This window comes from Stenella coeruleoalba, assembly GCF_951394435.1.
Source record: "Stenella coeruleoalba genome assembly, chromosome: 6".
Classification (NCBI taxonomy): domain Eukaryota; kingdom Metazoa; phylum Chordata; class Mammalia; order Artiodactyla; family Delphinidae; genus Stenella; species Stenella coeruleoalba.
The window spans coordinates 123,377,936-123,396,753 of record NC_137151.1 but is presented as its reverse complement, the minus strand read 5'-3'; the positions used below and the strand labels follow the sequence as shown (position 1 = coordinate 123,396,753).

At 47.8% G+C, this 18,818-nt stretch overlaps 1 protein-coding gene across 6 annotated transcripts in view; it reads right to left on the bottom strand.

Moving 5' to 3' along the window:
* AGAP1 (ArfGAP with GTPase domain, ankyrin repeat and PH domain 1) overlaps positions 1-18,818 on the bottom strand; it is a 563,651-nt gene that overhangs the window by 155,600 nt on the left and 389,233 nt on the right. For 3 of the 6 annotated variants that reach the window (XM_079924566.1, XM_079924562.1, XM_079924564.1), the window contains exon 12: positions 5,937-6,095. The exons of the other annotated variants lie outside the window; for them this stretch is intronic. In XM_079924566.1, the coding sequence (XP_079780692.1) occupies positions 5,937-6,095 (159 nt within the window). The remainder of the gene's footprint in view (positions 1-5,936; positions 6,096-18,818) is intronic. 6 annotated transcript variants of the gene reach the window in all.

The following is an 18,818-nucleotide window of genomic DNA, read 5'->3' as shown; positions in this document are numbered from 1 at the left end:
AGACAGACTCACAGACATAGGAAACAAACTTATGGTTATCAAAGGGGAAACGGGGGTATAAATTAGGAATTTGGGATTAATAGATACATACTACTGTACATAAAATAGGTAGCCAACAAGGACCTACTGTATAGCACAGGAAACTACATTCAGTATCTCGTAATAACCTATAATGGAAAACAATCCAAAAAAGAATAGATATATATGTATAACTGAATCACTCTGCTGTACACCTGAAACTAACACAATATTGTAAATCAACTATACTTGAATTAAAAAGGAAAAAAAAAAAGTGAGCTGTAGTGTCACACTACCGCCACCTGCTGGTCACATGATAAAATTGTTAGCATAGAATCCAAGAAGAGAAAAAAAAAAGTGCTCAAGCTGTAAAAATTAAAATTAATGAACTGACAGTAAACCTTCCCAGAACCCAAAGTTACGGCATGCTCTCTGTAATCTCAAATGCAGGGCTGCCTGCCCCTCCTGGGGCTGGCTCTATGAGAAAGGAGAAACCAAAGGAAGTGCAGGACACAACGACAAGAGCTGAAACCTGTGTTTCTAACTTCTGCCATTAAAACAAGCCTTGTAAAAAATGTCCATGATGACAAAAAATATTTAAAAGTTAGCAAAAATGCAAGCGCTTCAGATTCAAGATTGGCTGTCTAATAACCATAGATTCTGGTGGGAAGATGTGTGGTTAAATGGTTAGAAGGAAATGGGCACACACACACCTTCCATGTGGAGGAGTGACAGATGGGTATGGTTTTTATACTTGGGGCTGACAAGGCTGGACGGTGGCCTGGTGGAGGCAGGTGGAAGTGAAATGTTCAAGAGTCATCTGAAGCAGTGCAGTACTGCCGGTGATGGGCAGAAGATTAACTCTTGGAATGAAGCAATCAGAGATGGGGTGGAGCCATCAGAACAACCTGACAGTCAAGAGGGGTGGGGAGTTTGGCTGCCACGGCAACGGCCACCACTGAGACCCTCGGCCCACAGCTGGCAGTGGCAGGAGATGGTGTGGCAGGCTGCCAGGCTTGCCGAGACACGCAGGACCCCTCGCAGATGGATGCACAGGGTTCACGGCATTGGCTCGGGCCCTCAGCACAGGTGGGATGCACCCGAAAATGCATTTTGCCTCGGAGCAAGATATGACAACTAAGTATACTACAAATGACCCCCCCGGGGGTCCCCTGCCACCCACAGTCATGCTAACTCTTGGCTAGCACTTCTAGAGAAAATTACCTATAGAGAAATGCTTAATCAAAAAATCACAGGCTTCCAATGAAATTGCAGAGAATTCTCAGCCAATAGTTGTTGCAGAGATAATTGTTCTGAATCTATCAATAAAGCTGAGCTGCCCCTTCATTGACTGCAAACACCAATTTCTTTCACCCAGGATTATAAGTTGGTGTTCACAGGCTCACTCCTGCCATTACCGTGATAAACAGCTGAAACCACAACAGGGTCTGACATGTAGATCAATTCTGGGCCCATAAAGAATCTACACAAGAGGTTCCAGGACAGGAATTTACAGCCACCAGTTTTTATTCTCTCTTGCTGCAAAAATTACTTCTGTCAAACACTTAGGAGAGTGAGGAAAAATGTAAAAAAATTAATTTTTCATGTACTACGGGAACAGCCTTTTTCAACGCAGAAGCTCAAGATGAATACGTTTCTGCATTTAAAAAATTACGCTGAGCAGCCTGTGGTGCTTAGCTGGAGTGGGACCCAAGCCTCTGTGCTGCAAGCCGGCAGACAGCGATCTGAAACCCTGAGCTGAGCTGTCTGCATTTCCTCTAAGGGCAGATGCGGGTCTCACGTTAGCAACGCCAAATTATATTAGACATCTAATTTTAAACCTCAGGTACTTAAATGTAAAACCTTACAGCAGTAATAGTCATAAAGCAGTGGGGCATTGCATCTCACAGAACGGATTCTTCTTTCTTCCCCCCTTAATTTAACCAGAACCTCCTGTTTTGTAGTTTCACACACCACAAAGTCATCTATCTAATTAGGAGTTGCTCACAGCTGCTTAAAAGACAGAAACCCCCAGGGTACCTGTGCGTCTAAAGGGGAAGACTTTACAGAGTTCTCTGGAGCCAAAGTCTTAATTTAGTGTGGACAAGGGGGCAGGGAAAAATGGAACCCCAACGTCATGTATTATCATGTACAATAAAAATGTGGGACAATGGGAAGGCATATTCACCAACACATGGTCATTTGGATTCAAAAGCTGCTTACTTCTCCCTGTCCCTGCTGCTAGCACAGTGTAAGCTTTTTTATGACCCTGACATCCAAACCAGAGACTGGGGTGAGGGAGAGAAAATGATTAAAAAAAAAAAAAAAAAAAAGAGGGTGGAGTTTGTATTTCACTGCGACGTACAGAGAAAAAGCATGACAGAGAGCTCTTAATCATTGTTTGTTTCTTTTGCGATTATTTTCCAAGCATGGCAGGGAACGTGGATGCCCAAGTTGAGGTCTTGAAATCCATTCATAAATGTGTTTTCTTGAAGTCAGCTGTCAGATCCTGTGCCCTGATTTTACTAACAACTGCTTGGCGTCTGGCAGGATGGTACTAACGGGAGGGAAGCCAGGACGTTACTCTGGCGGCAGGCAGACAGGGCTACTCCACACGCAGGCGGACCCGAATGGCCCAGGATTCTTGACGACGTGCACTCTGACCCAGGAAGTCTTGCTGGAGCCTGGGACTCTGCATTTCTAGGAAACTCCCAGGGGCTGTCAGATACCAGTCAGTCTGTGGACCACACTCAGAAGCAAGGATTTCGAGCAATGGTTCTCAAACTTCAGCATGCAGCATCATTCCGTGGAGGGTCTGCTGCCACAAAGGTTGCTGGGCCCCACCCCTGAGTTTCAGATTCAGTGGGTCTGGGATGGGACTCACGAATCTGCATTTCTAACCAGTTCCCAGGGGATGCTGCCGCCACAGGTCTGGGAAACATATCTTGAGAAGCGCTGACGTAGACTCTAAGGCCTAGAATCAGGCCACCTGGGTTCACATCCCAGCCTTACCAGGACGTGACTCTGGACAAGCAGTATTGAACCCTTCTGTACCAGAGTCTCCCCACCTGGAAAGTGGAGCTAAGAGCGGTATCCACTCCACGGGGATCAAATGCCCTCAATAAATACTAGCTCTCGTTATCATTACTACTGTTTCTCTTTTCAATCATATCTTGGGTATGACATACCAGCCATCCTCCAAAAATACAGGCGTCAAGGAAGATGCCTGAGAAACTATAGGAATCTTACTTCTGTACAACATTCCGTTTTCTCTCTGGATCTTTGCTATTTAAAATGTCAGCTGTAAGCCTTAAAATAAGATGCTAATTAATTGTGCGATTCTGACCCGTTAATACTCATCTCTCTTCTTCCTCTCTGTCCTCATTTTCCTGTATCCCAACTAATACCTTGCACTTGCTTGTGGCCCCTCGACTGTTCCATGCTGCCCTTTCCTCCTCTGCAAGTCTCTGTCCAAACTGCCTCCATGTTTAGAACAACTTCCTCCTGTGGTTTTGCACACACACAATCCCTCTGGTTCTTGAAACGCTGCGCAAGTTTCAGTCTCTTTGGGAAGTTTTCCTTGATTAACTCTCTCCATCCTTAAACTACCTGCACAATTTCACCCCGGGCTTTCTCCATCCACATCCCGCAGTAGGCTCGTACCAGGGCACAGACTGGCTTCTCATCTCCTGTGTTCACGGTTCAAGCTCTGGGGCATCAGGAAGCCTAGCTAGTCTAGTCTTTCACAAACACACAGTGTGATAGAACAATGGATACCCGGTGCATCGGCATGTGAGAAATCGATTTGTAAATTTAAAAACAGCGTTCACCCGTAGGCAACCTCAGTCATACAGGTACTTTATAAATATGCCCGTACGGACCAATACGATCACCTTCCGTGGGAAGAGGCTTCTCAGCAAGTCAAGGGTCTGGCACTCACGGAGTCCCTGATGTGACGGTGTGGAGGTGCCCTGGCATACACACATGACCAGATGCAAAGAGCTCTCGGGTAGAGGGGAAGTTAGCTAGGGAGTCTTTATCAAAGAGATAATTATGCGAATGGAATATCTGTCAAGTGTGGCTTTTAGGTTAATAGGCTGCTTCCAATGCTTTTTCTGGAGGAATATTCTGAGTGTGGGGGGAGGCAAAGACTTGGGGTGAGGATCTTGCTTAGGAACTTGTTCTTCTATCCCCTCCCCAAATATAACTCCTACGGCGCATAAGGAACAGAACCTAGAGACCGCCGCCCTCATCAGGTGTGGTGGTGACTCAGCAGTTCTCACTCACAAGAGGAAAGCTTTAGAAAGGGTGCTGCCGGGCAAAGCAGCGTGTGCACCAGGCCGGGAGGAGCCAGCTGACGACTCCTGCCCCCCTCAAATGTGGGAGCGCACCTTCTCAGAGGGTGCCGGAACGAACCCACTCAGACAGTAAGGGTAATGCTCGTCGAAAAACGGCTGCATTTCCAAGTATTTGATAATGCAATTAAGCATGTGAACTGCTTGCCCCCCTAAAAAAAGTAACCATGGCAACCACAGCAGATGCTCAGTGACAGAAGCCACAGATGGACACTGCCCTACATACCTACTGACCACGCAAGGGAGAGAAGGACACACCCATTTAAGATTAGAACACAGAGGCTTGCAGAGGTAAGGCCGCCTGTCAAGGCCACCTGCTCGGCAGGTCGGGGGCCTCTGCCTGGAGCACGGACATGTCTGCTGAGGAGGCCCGCACCAGGCCTGCCGGGGCACCTGACGACTATGAACGCACAGCTGTCGCGTTACAAGGGAATAAACTGTACGCGGTTCATTTATAATGACTTTAGCCTCTTCACTGAGCGTCTTAAGGTGCTGTCATGATTTCAGACGAAAGGTGGAAAGCCCAGTCCCTGAAGAGGCTGGAGACAGACGTTCGTTCTCTACCGAAGCATCCTGTTTTGTCTGAGGAAGGAGCCGGGAGCGTGCTGGGCACAGGGCAATGCCGTCCGTGCGCCCCAGGCCCGTGCCGCTGTGGCACCCGCTGGAGCTGCCTTTCGAGACCTCACTCCTCCTCCTTGGTTTGGAGATGCCTTTTCTTTAAGGCCTCTGCTCGGCAGTGTCTGATGGAGGAGCATGCAGTAACTAGAAATAAGATGATGTTTATCCAAAGCACACGTCCTGCTGCAGCAGCTCTGGGTCTACAGGGAAGACCTGATGCTGAATCTTTTAATTAGGACAAATTATGCTACTATTACTCTAAAACCCTGTCTGAGAGATGACACACTACAAGTGGGAATTCCTTTAAATACCGGTGAACAGGTCATAGACAAAATGCCACAGGCAAAGCATGTTGTGGTAAAGTGCAGCCTCAACGCTGCATAGTTCACGCACTCACACATTTGTCAAGATAGTTTCCAGCGTGCACATCTGTTTCCCTAGAAGCTGCCCACACTTTAAAAAAAAAAAAAAAAAAGGCAAGAGGGAAGACTCTCCAAAACTTAGATGATATACCAGGAATCTTGGAAAACGGATAAGGAGAATGAATTATGTGTTTTCCTTTGATGCAAAAACACCGCAAAGCCTAACCACATAAAAGGCACACTAATGATGGAAAGTGTAGGCCACCTCATGTAGGGAAGTGTGGTCAGGGGCATACCACCTGCAGTCGGGTCTCAGCCCTGCCTGCAGTCTCAGTTTCCAAATCTGTCAAGTGGGAACGAACACCTACTGCTCCCTGCACCAAAGAAGGTCACGAGATGCTGTGGGTGAGACAGCCGATCGAGGATAAAGTGCTCCACGGGCGGAAGGCGGGCCAGGCATCGTCGACAGGGTGGCCGCCCTCAGAGCGGAGCTCGGAGAGCTCGGGGCGTCACGTCCAGCCCCTGGCTTACAACCGAGGACCGCGAGGTGGCCGCAGGTCCGTGGGGCTGTGCCCTCTCTTACCACTGCTGATGGCTGAGTTTGCAATGACCGTAGCCTCGCTCCACTGGTCGGCACTGGAGACAGAGTAGGACCGTTGCTGCATGCCGTCCGGTCGGCTGTTGAAGGAGCCCAGGCTGACGCCGCTCGCCATCTGAGACCCAGGCGCACTAGTGACATTCCCTAGGAATAAACAAGTCAGGTGAACACCAGCGCGCACTGCACACCCGAACCGGCACGAGTTAGTCTAGGGGCTTACACGCCTGCACACCGTGGACCTGACACCGAGAGCAGCCGGCGTCCCGATACAGGGCAAGTGGAAGCATCACATGAAACCATGTTCCAGAGGAAAATAGGGTGAAGCAGGTCTTATGGTGCCTGACAAAGGAATCCGATGCTTATGATGGCTACACCCACCACAGTCCAAGACAGAGATGCACACCACCACCACCGCCACCTCTAGATGGAGTAGCGGTGAAGACAAAAGACCCACTTTTGGGAAAAGCGATATTCCTGGCAGGCCAGCGAGCCGGGCACTGAGGAGCCCTGCTGCATCCACACGTCAATGGAAATGAAATGATCACCAGTCGGGGGTCAACTGTCTGATGCCAGAGGATTACTTTCGCGGGGAAGCTATACTTTATGATCAACACAAATGGAAGCTGCCATATGCGACATCGCTGGAAACGCAGACTCTTAAACCAGGTAAGTTTACTCTTAACCTTGAGAAGACCGCGCAGAGGCAAAGTAACCTTAGCAACGTCACAGCACGCACACAGACTGCGAAGGAAAATGGTCCCATCGTACACGTAATGACTTGAATCAGTTGCTCAACATCAAAATGAATTATCATCTATCTGGTCACCCCAATTCTAGACTCAAAAACATAATTAAGTGCCTTTCTCCAAAGCTCAGCCAATCACACCTTGCTGCCAGTCAGTTCGTTTGTTAGATCTGTAGGCAGATCTTCAAAGGTATTAGGTTTCTTTTCTTAAACGTTCCTCCCATTGTTTTAGTTTGGAACCAATTAAGTTCAAAATTGTTGTCACAGAAGGTTTTCATAGCACAAGATTTTAAATACACAGACCAATTACCAGAATTACCCGTGGAGTTTTTTAAAAATAGAGGCTTCAAGAAATTCAAATTTCGATTCAGGAGGTCAGGGGATAGAGCTTGAGGGGATATGCATTTTCAAAGGGACTTCGGTGATTCTGGTGAGCAGCCAGAGGTAGGAACCAGGGCTCCACCACAAACACGGTCCTCACTCTAATCGCACACAGCGTCCGGAAGTGACAAAATCATCAGTGAAACACAAACGTGAGCAAATAGGACAAACGAGAGGTTAACGAACAGGAAGGATTTTGCTTTGAAAAATGTATTTCTACCTTAAAAAATGATGCCGATTTTACGCTGTTGGGGGAACTGGGTACATTTTGAATGTCGTAAAAGTAAGTATTCCTAGGCAGGTTTACCGGATTCCAGAAAAAAAGCCAGAAGTACCACCTAAGAGAGGAAGAATGGGAGCCCATGTATCTTCCCAAGTGCGGGCCTCATAGCAGAAGCAGCTGCACCGCCTGGGAGCGTCTTCGAAAGGCAGGCTCCCTGGCCTCACCCCCGCCCCTGTGTTTTTTTTTTTTTTTTTTTTTTTGGCGGTACGCAGGCCTCTCACTGTTGTGGCCTCTCCCGTTGCGGAGCACAGGCTCCGGACGCGCACGCTCAGCGGCCATGGCTCACGGGCCCAGCCGCTCCGCGGCACGTGGGATCTTCCTGAACCGGGGCACGAACCCGTGTCCCCTGCATCGGCAGGCGGACTCTCAACCACTGCGCCACCAGGGAAGCCCGCCCCTGCCTTTTAGTAAGAGCCCCAGGTGACATGTGCACACGTAAAAATATGAGTGGGCCCGCAGGAGAGCTCTGATTGATTTAAAAACGAAACACTTAAACCAGAAAATAACCATGGACACGAAACAAAAACTACAACGAAAGCTCTTCCCTGCCGCGGACACTGAGATCGACGACGCTCCCGTGAAGGGCACCCGCCCTGGCTCCTCGGTTGAGCTGCAGAGGGTCTTCAGCCAGTTTCCCGTCTCCCTCCCAACTCTGATGTTCTGATTTTAGGACCTGTCCGAGCCCTAAAAATGTGGAAACTCGTGCCTCCTGAATGGCAGCGTCAGCCAGAGCTGGCGCCTGCTCCAGCACCAGTCCTCAGCAGCCTGGGTAGCAGGGCCAGGTGCGTAGCATCTCTCAGGTACAGAGGAGCCAAGCCTCAGAGAGGCAGCGCTAAGGGACACACCACACGCTCCTCCGGGTTTTCTCCACGTGTCATCCATCATTTAGGGCGCCCTGGAGCTGTCTTCGGGGTGCGCTTCTCCTCAGCCAGATCCCTGTACAACAGGGCACTGGAACAGCTGGACGGCATATGCCCAGCAGCTGAGCAGGCGTACCTGTCGGGCAGCGTGGCCGGGTCTCCTCCTGACCCTGTGCTGACACCCGCGCCTGCCACCACCTTCTCCCCACACCTTCTATGCCCTGCTCCCTTCTGAGGAGGGCACCTGTTGGGTTACCTCTGGCTCCCAGCTGGGCTGAACGAGGGGGAGGCACAGGAGTGTGAAGTGGGGATGTGCACCCCTGGCCCCCTCCCTGAGCGGGCGCCCTGGGCCACCCCCGCCCTCCTTTCCCTTCGGGTCCATGGTGGTCCTGGTGCCACTCTGCCAGCCCTGGTGCCTGTACCACCCCCCGGCTTCTCTCTGCCCACACCTCTGTCCCTTTGCAAAGAAACCCTTCTGAGCAGGAGGGTGTGGGCCTCTGCCTTCCCTTCCCTGTGGACTCTGGTCCCACATGCCCACCATTTAAGAGGGGTTCACAACTCCTCCTGAGGCTCTGAGGCCCCTTCCACTTTCACCACGTGAATTCATAAAAACGCTAACATTAAGGGACTTCCCTGGTGGCACAGGGGTTAAGAATCCACCTGCCAATGCAGGGGACAGGGGTTCAAGCCCTGGCCCGGGAAGATCCCACATGCCGCAGAGAGACTAAGCCTGTGCACCACAACTACTGAGCCTGTGCGCCTAGAGCCCGTGAGCCACAACTACTGAGCCCGCGTGCCACAACTACTGAGCCCATGTGCCACAACTACTGAGCCTGCGTGCCACAACTACTGAGCCCGCGTGCCACAACTACTGAGCCTGTGCGCCTAGAGCCCGTGCTCTGCAACAAGAGAAGCCACCGCAATGAGAAGCACACGTACTGCAACGAAGAGTAGCCCCTGCTCGCCACAACTAGAGAAAGCCCACGCGCAGCAACAGAGACCCAATGCAGCCAAAAATAAGTAAATAAATAAATAAATAGATAAAAGCTAATTGTATAAAAAAAGAGCTTTATTTTAAAAAAAAAAGCTAACATTTTTATGGTGGGTGGAAGGAAAAGGAAGTGATGGAAAGAGAATAGGAGAAGAAGTACAATGAGAAGCTGCATGTGGGCTGCGACCCCACTCTGAGCCGGGCCCCCTGAGCCCGTGCTCCCACGGGGACACCTACTGTTTGGTGCACACGTCAGGGGGATCATTCCTTCCTCCCTTCAGCGCTCATCTGTACCCCTGACAAGTCGTTATCAAGGGTGGGATTTGTCCACAAAACCTCATTTCATACCACCTGTAGGCACACAAGGCAAAACACCCGAAAAACCAAAAATAAATTCACCATCCATCCGCCTTTGGGCAGATGAGTCCAGCAGTGCCCCTTTCCTTGTTCACTCTGTCTGGGGTGTGGCTCCGAGGACGACCAGCCCCAGACCCTCCTGACATACTCCAGTCAAGAGGTGGAGAGGATTATCTTAGTGCGTCCAGCACTGACCACTTGGCTCTGCCAAAGTCCAGGAATAAGTAGCCACAGGCATTCGGGACAGCCAAGTCCATCTGAGCTCTGGGTCAGGGACGCAGGAAACATTCCAACAGAGACATTGGATAAAGAGGTAGTCTTAGGATGACAAGTTCTTCATCTGAAGGCTAAACGTCTACCAGGGAAAGAGCAGGTTCCTTAAAATGTACAAGCTACTGAAAAACTATGTGATGCTGACCATACAATCTGGTTTTTAAACGTCCAGCTGTTCGTCGAACGGAATTTTCAGCACATGAAGCTGCTGGTGGATCCACTCTGGGGTGTAGCTCCTGAGGGGGCCCCCAAGGAACCAAACTGAGATCTCTGGGGTAAAGGAACTCCTGTCAAGGCTGTGTGGTCCTGGTGTCTGATTGCAGAATCCGTATGAAACCCTAAACAGCTGCATGGAATCATTCCGAAAGCCCACCCTGAGGGCCTTCCAGCTGGCGAGGGTCTTCTTAGGCCAACCACACCCAATTCCCAATTGTCAGACTAAACAGAGACACCACAACGCCATGACTGAATTTTGACCAAATGAATGTGTGTACATGGACACGTGGTTATGGAAGTAAAACTTTAAAACAGGTCCATAATCTTGGGGCCTGGCGTCGGGGTTGAGCTCATAGATGTGTTTTTGCTTAGGGGGAAATGATTTCTTTTTTAAGTGGAATTAAATTTGGGAGGGTGCATCTAAAAATCTGTGGTTTCTGGCAGTGTTTGAAAAATAAGAATATGTGGCAGCCATGGGCCTATGTTTATGCTCAGAAACAGTCAGTTGACTCCATGCCTCGAATCTGTCTGGGTTGTGTCTCAATCTACACGGCAAGAAGCCAGGGCCCACACCAGCTCTCCTACCCCCCCAAATTCACTCAATTACCTGCCTGCCTAGTTCCTGATCTTTGGTGACCACGAGTTACAAAATCTTCCAAAAATATACAGAGGCCGGTTCTCATTTCAGAAGGAAAACATGTCTCATTTTCTCTCAAGAGAGTAAATCTCTTTTTTATACATGCCCATCTGCTTTAATTTCAGTTAAAATGTTTCTGAAAATCAAATAATAAAAGATCAACTAATTGTGACATAAGGAAACAAAAAAATTGTGAAGGGTAAGAAATATTGTTTCTGCCCTAAATGTATATACTTTGGAGTTCCACAAACAGGTGCTTGCCTGTAAATGTAAACGCATAAAGACACACGTTCCAACTCTGAAGCAAACCAGGGGTCCGTAGGCTTGGTCACGACACTGTGAAATAGCCTTGCTGGCTTAGCGTGGCTCGTGACACATCTTGGCCCAAGCATGAGCAGTCTTGGGCCAGTGGTCATATTTTGAGGCCTTTCTACTTACTTTGAGTAAATCCTTCAGTCAAAGCAACCAACTACCCTCCAACTGTTCCATGAATATCTTTAGTAACTGTACAGAGTTAAAATCTAATGATAGTATTTTATGTCATAATTTCTGATGCTTATTTTCAAATGCATGCACGCACACACCCACCCAACAAAGGCTAGTGCACACGTTCATTTCTGTTCCTGAATGAACCTAACTAACTGGGCAAGTAATACTGACCTGTCCCTGCTTCTGCCCTACGTGTTAGCACTCAGGGAGTGTTCACCACTTCTGAAAACACCTCTAAGCATATAAGGAGATGCTAAGTTTCCAATCAGCTTCTCTCCTCTCAGAGTACTCAAGGGTGACCTCTCTCATCGAATGGCAACTCATTTCACATTAATAAGTTACTAATTAAGGCTGCGGGTCTGGAGTTCTCACTTGTGACTTATCTGATTCCCTGAGAGCGAAGGGTCTTAAAATCAAGACCACCCGCGATCAAGTGATGCCTAAACGCTGTTCTAAGGGCAGTCAGGGTCAGCCTGAAGTGAGGCAGAGGCCTTGGCGCCCGGTGATCGAGAGAAGAGCTGGGGATCTAAAGCCCAAATGGCCCACAGCGATCCACAGAAACACCTCGCTCTGGGCGGGGCGGCTGCCCTGTTGATTAGCTCATCACCGCAGGGGCACACGGTCTGAGAGGAGCCCTGCCCGACCAGGGCCCTGGTGATGCCCAGGGGAGAAAGACTGCTTCCTCTCCCAGGCAGCTGACCACCTAAACCGTATCTGTTTGCTACAGAATTTCAAGAAAACAAGACAAGAGGCTGGGGTCTCTCCAACGGGGGGGCTCAGAAGAGGGCTGGAACTTGCTGTCTTTCAGGCACGTCTGTGTTTCTCTAGAGAGAGGAGATTCCACAAGCCAGACTGGGACGTCCCCTCTCCTGGAGCACAGGGGGCAGGTCTGACAACTGGTTCTAGCTCGCTGAGCTCCGAGCAGACACAAGGCCTTAACAGGAGGCGGGTGGATACTCACCTCCCCGAGATGCGCACCGGGGCTGTGCCTGCCTGTGGGTGGGAAGGGCACTTTTCATCTTTCCTTCCCTTCTCTCCCCTCATATCCCCGTCTTCCACCCTCCCTGGGCCTGAGCTCTCCCAGGAGACCCCCTCCCGCTGGTAGACCGGTCCATGGGTCCCTCATGGCATGGCACAAGGGGGTGGCAACTTCTTGTTCTGATGATCTTCTCAGGAATGTCTGTGCAGTGAACAGACTTGGCTGATGGAGAGACCGTCTTCCTCCAGAGGAGGGCGGATTTGTGTGCTGTCGGGATGATAACGTCATGTTCCAGGGCAAAGGCTGGGCAGGCGTGCCTGTACCCCATTACACAAGACTGGGGTTTCCTAAGCTTGGGGTTCCTCTCCTGTAATATGATGCACTGTGTATGCTGGTGTCACCTGGCCCCGAGAGAACTGGTGCACGACACTGCTGAGACTCTGGCCACTGCTACTGCTGTGAGTAATGAGCCGTCATCTGTCCTGACCCAGGGGTCTCACCATCCAGGAAACAGGCAGGCTGGCTGAACTTGCAGGGAGGGTAAACTCGGACCCTGCACGGTCCCGGCCACCAGTTCTAACACCGACCTACTTCTACCTTTCCTTGTCTCACTGCATGGAACCCCTGCTGTGCTGGGCACAATGAAGAAGACAGCCCCTGGACCAGCCACCGTCTGGTCCAGGAGAAGGTCTCAGACAAGCCCACAAGTGGCCAAAACGCAGGGCAAGGAACACAAGAGCCGTGAGAAGGTCAAAGAGGCAGGATAGCGTGCCTGCTGGAAGCTGCAGGAGAAACTTCATGGAACTCTGCAGACTTATTTTAGACTTCGGAATGGGCCCATCTCTGTAAATAATAATATGGAAAGAGGCGACACTACCTAACACTATCCCTCTGGATTAAAATCACACCAACATAAACAGATGAATGGATAAAGAAGATGTGTGTACACACACACACACACACACACACACACAGAGGAATATTACTCAGCCATACAAAAGAATCACATTTTGCCATTTGCAGCAACATGGATGGACTTGGAGATCACTATGCTAAGTGAAATAAGTCAGACAGAGAAAGACAAATGCTATATGATATCACTTAATGTGGGATCTAAAATATACAACAAATTAGTGAATACAACGAAAAAAGAAGCAGACACACAGATACAGAGAACGAAGTAGCTGTTACAGGGCTGTGCCTGCCTGTGGCGAGGGGAGAGGGGAGTAAGTGGTACAAACTATTAGGTATAAAATAAGCTACAAGGATATACTGCACAACACAGGGAATACAGCCAATATTTTATAGCAACTCTAAATGGAGTATAACCTTTAGGAATTGTGACTATATTGTACACCTGTAACTTATATAATATTGTACAGCAACTATACTGTAATAAAAAAAGTAAAAATAAAAAAAGGACAAAAAAATCACACAGACATGCAGAAACAACCCACCAGAACACATGTACAAGAATGTTCATGGCAGAATTATTGAGAACGGCTGAATCGTCCATCCACCCACCATGGGTACCTCACAGTAGAGCCACACTGGTAAGAATGAATGGCCTCTGACGTGGGCCACAACAGGACAGACACCACAGACAGCACGTGGATCCGAAGGAGACACACACGAGGGCTCCGCCTGTCCTGGTCCCACACAACCGTACGAGGGGTCAGACGCAACAGGCAAAGCCCATCTACGGAGCGGGAAATGAGACGATGCTCACTCTCGTGTGTGTGTAGGGGCAGATGCGAACAGTGATGCGATGGGGCCGGGGGCTTCCTGGGCTGCCGGCCACGTGCTGCGACTTGACTTATGTGCTGGTCACCTGTACACTTAGCTAGAACTTAGGATTTTGTAAGTGTATGTTAATCAATAAAATTTACCCCCCAACCCCCCCAAAACTCATTTGAATGGTTTGTGAATGCAGAGGTCAGATCAGGAAGTATGAGAACAAGTCACCAAGGAGCGAGGAGACGGCTTCACCGGTGTTACATCCCAAAGAGCGAGCGGCCCGGCCCTACGAGCGCGGCATGCTGGCACCCAGAGGGAGCGAGGCACAAAAGGACCCATTTGCTATTGTCTCAGTATTTTTTTGTCCCAAACAGTATCTGCGTTATGATGACATACGTGGCCGACTTCCTGGCCCATTCTGAACACAGGAGAGTGTGTCCTCAAAGACCCCCTCTACTATCAGCCGGCTGCCGGCCTTGCCGAGCAGGGGCCGCCGCATTAGGATGCTAATCCAGGGAGCCCCACGCCAGTGCCTTGATATGGAGATGCGTGTGCCCACTGGGCCGGCTGATTAGCGCAAGCTTCCAGGCGTCCAAAGCGCCAGATTCTTCCCAAAGAATAATTTTAGCTTTGCTTTTACATCCCTAAAGTGTAAGAGTTGATTTGAAAAGGTGCTTACCTCCACCATATGCTATTTTTCTTTAAACCATTTGCATTTCAAAGCGAATATGGCATTTATAGCTGCCTGATCTCACACGAGCATGAAAAAGATGCTGGTTTTCTATTGAACAGGAATGTTTTCATCCTCCAAATGACATCGAAGGGAGAATTCCTCTTTTAAGCTATAGGCTTATTACATTAAAAACAGCCTATTCTGATTTTTAAAAATATACCCTAAAATAAGGCTTTTCATAGCATTTAAATAGAGATTCATCAACAATTTTTGTTTTTTTTCTTAATACAGAATTCTGCTCACTGCACATCCTGACTTTGGTCTGCCTTCAATAATGAGACTTGACCCTACCAAGGCTTCAACTAGGAAAACAATACTTGGCATTTGACTTACTGGTGAAACAGCCTGGAAAAGGGCAGAATCGCTTGGTGATGGTGATAATGAAGTTCTTCGTACACTGAGAGTGGAGGAGAAAAACCCAAAGAAGATTCTATGAGCACGTGAGTGTGAAAGAGACATTTACGTCCATTGTGGGACTTCGTAATTTTTTTAAAAAATCGTAATTACAGAAATAGGATTGATAGGAACTCACTCTTCCCCTCGAAGGCCTCACCCTCTGAAACAGCGATTGCTCTTATAGGCTCTTTTTCATTCCTATGTGGCTTCAAATGTTATAAAAACTCAGAGTTCAAGGCTACTGTGCAAACCTACAGCCACACCATGCCCCATTCCGAACGCGGGTGGGAAAACCAGGTCTGCTGGAAGCAGGACTGGACGACCGAGGCTCTTCTAATGGCCACATCACTTCAAACTAGGCCTTCGCCATCTGTTCCGTCCTCTAATTATAAAGCCAAAAATAATATAATTCACAACACTACCATAAAAAGTGAGATACGAATGATTTAAGTGCCTGTGAGGAGGGCCCATTCGCCTCACTATTTGCATTGGAAATCTGCCCTCCTTTTGGCAACCAGGATTTCAGGCTAAGAGGATTTTTTTTCCAAGGACATCTTCAGTAGCTTTTCTTAAAGACATAACATTATGTAATACTTGTTTTGTAAACGCGTGCAATTCAACACATCTACTATTGAGATAGGAATCTGTGTTTCTCAGAATGCTATGCATTTTTTTTTTTTTGGTTATATGTTTTCTGCAGTATGCTTACCAGAGAAAAAAAGAACGTACAGAGTCCAGACCCAGTGGTAATGACACAGGTGATTACACTACATGCAACACTGTGGCCACGCCCAGAATTGAAACTCCTGGAAGTAGACAGTTCACGGTTATTTTTCCTAAACTGTAGAGATAGCTCCTTCTATTCTGATTTCTCCCTGCTTTAATGATGATGCCATGGGGGAAAAATGGGAGCATGTTTTGTTCTCTAAGTTACTGAAACTTACTTTGCAAGGTTATGCAGATACACAAATCATGTAAAACAGAAGTCTACCAAAATCCCACCTAATAGATCAACTCATTATTGAACATACGCATATATTTTTCTTAATTGTGACAACAGAAAAGATGTAATATTCTACAACACTTCTGTATTATGACTTCCCAGCCATTTCCCCATGTTGTTCCAAAACCTTCAAATAATTTCAGACATATAACATCTTACAGATTTAATGTAGATAACTTGCACTGCCATTTTCCTACATCTGGATAGTTTTGATTGCTTGCAATTTCTCATCATTATAAACAACACTGCAAAGGACATCTTCTACTTTTAGACTCTTCCTTAGGCTGACATCCCAGAGGAGTTATTATTGGGTTAAACAGCATTAACATCTTTCTGACTCGTGATATATGTTATTAATTAATTTTCTTAATGACCCGTGGGCTAAAAGAAGATGGAACCTGGGCATCCTGAAAACAAGTCAGTTCAGAATCTGTAAGATGGAAAGAACAGTAACAATGATGATAAAATGGAGATAATAATGATGATGATCATAATATGCCCCCTGTGGTTAATACAAGGACCAAATTACATAAAGCACTTCGCATACTGCAAAGCCTCTGAAGATAGTAGTTGTTATCAATTTCGCCAACAGTGAGCTGCCCTTTTCTCTACAGTTTAATTTTTTAGCAAAAATGGTGATACTGCTAATTTTGTTTGACTTTAAAATCTAAGAAGTCTGGATATTTCACTCCTGTTTCTCTCGTGGCGGTGTCTCTTCGTGTGTAAACTGCTCGGACTGTTTGCCTCCTATCTGTGTTTTGGTGTCCTAGTCATTCATCACTTCACATGAGCCCACACACTCATTCACCGATGGTGTTTCTTGAACACCTACTCCTGTATATGGACCAGTACAGCATTTAGCATTGGGACAACTCGGCAACACTCTTCCCACTCTTAGTCTCCCCAAATTCCAAAGGTAATGCCAAAGTCATCAGAAGTAGAGTTCATAAAAGGAAAGACAGAAAGGAAAGAAGTCATGTGCTTGGGACATAACGCAAGCAATGGATGAATGAGACTACCTGACGGGCAAGGACAGGTGAGCTACAGTACCCATGGTCCTGCTTACATCCCATCCCTGGGATGCTGCTCCACCTTGGGGATGGATAGAATTTGGTGCTTGGTATAAATTAAGAAGAAAATATTAAGCACAATCAGAAGGTAAGTTCTGATATTTGGAAAGAGTTTAAATATTTATTGCTATGACAAAATCTGCTTTTTCCAGTTGGGTGTCCCAGCATTCATCACTGCAGAACGACACCTGCACTTCTCATCCTGCCCGTTTATATCTATCTGCCTGAGGAACACTTGCTACTACGGATTCTGAAGGTGTCTATGGAGACTGTCACCATAATGCTTACTTATGCACGTGATGCTTACACAGTGCTTACTCACCTACAAGCCATTTCTTGGTACGGGTTACATGAACAAGTTTATATGCAATACAGTTATAATGAGGTATTGTGACATTACACAAAAGGAGGCTAAAACTAAGGATTTTTTTGAGCAATAAAATATGAATATAGCACTCAAGTAATAATGTTTTCTAAAACAGAAAGTCCAAGATGCTCATATCATCTTCTCTCCTAGCTTCTTATTTGGTTCTATGCCCGCAACAACTTAATTCAATAGTTCAGTTTCCTCCTTTGCCATGAATAGTAGTCCTGTCTTTAAAATATTCTTTCTCCTCCATCTGATACCTACAGTAGGTGTGTTTCGCACAAAATTCAGTGTGACTTGACAGCATTGCTTTGAGGGAAGTCTTCCCTGGCTCTCACTGAATTTTATAAGCCCTTTCAGGGAGGTGGCCACACAGTCCCACCCCCAGAAGTGCTCACTTGGATTTCTTCCTCTCCCATCCAGGCTGCATAGAACCATCTCTTAGGACGGAACAGAGAGAGCCTGTAGGGGGTGAGGGCACTGAGGAACTCCATGCTTGCAACTCTGATGATGTGAAGGGGAGCTGCTTGTCCGTGGGCCAGGATGTTTTGGGGTTTAACCACTCACTAGGAATATTCCAGAGAGAGAAGCGCGGTCTCTGTATGCATGGTTTCTCAAAATGTCAGGCCACAAGGTTTGGAGCTGGTACAACATCATGACTAAGACATCATCCATGACTTGGAAAAGTTCTCCTCTGCCAATGTGGGAATGATTATGCAGCAAGTGGGCCAACCACAGACTTGACTGTAGCACAGAAAGGCTCTAACCCAAGGCCCTGGTCCCAGCTGAGGCCCCGGCCAGCTACCTTGCTGAAGGCCGTTGGGTCAGTGAAAGCCGCCCTCTTTCCTAGAGCTCTCCCAGTGCTGACCATTTTCCCAATCTTGAAAGCATCAGGTCAACAGCTGAAACACTATTCTTCACTGCACACACACATTTTTGAGATGGGGGAAAAGTTTCTAAAGCAACTTTTATTTACTAATCGGGATATCTGTTCCCATAGAGATGTATGGCTCAGTACCTCCATCATCCTTCTACGTTTTTTTTTTTGTTTGTTTTTTTTTTTATTTTTGCTGTACGCGGGCCTCTCACTGTTGTGGCCTCTCCCGTTGCGGAGCACAGGCTCCGGACGCGCAGGCTCAGCGGCCATGGCTCACGGGCCCAGCCGCTCCGCGGCATGTGGGATCTTCCCGGACCGGGGCACGAACCCGTGTCCCCTGCATCAGCAGGCGGACTCTCAACCACTGCGCCACCAGGGAAGCCCCCTTCTACGTTTTTAACGGAAATCATCAAGGATTAACTTGCTTTTGTTAGTTCTTACAGAAAAGAACACTCCATTTAGAGTTCAAATGA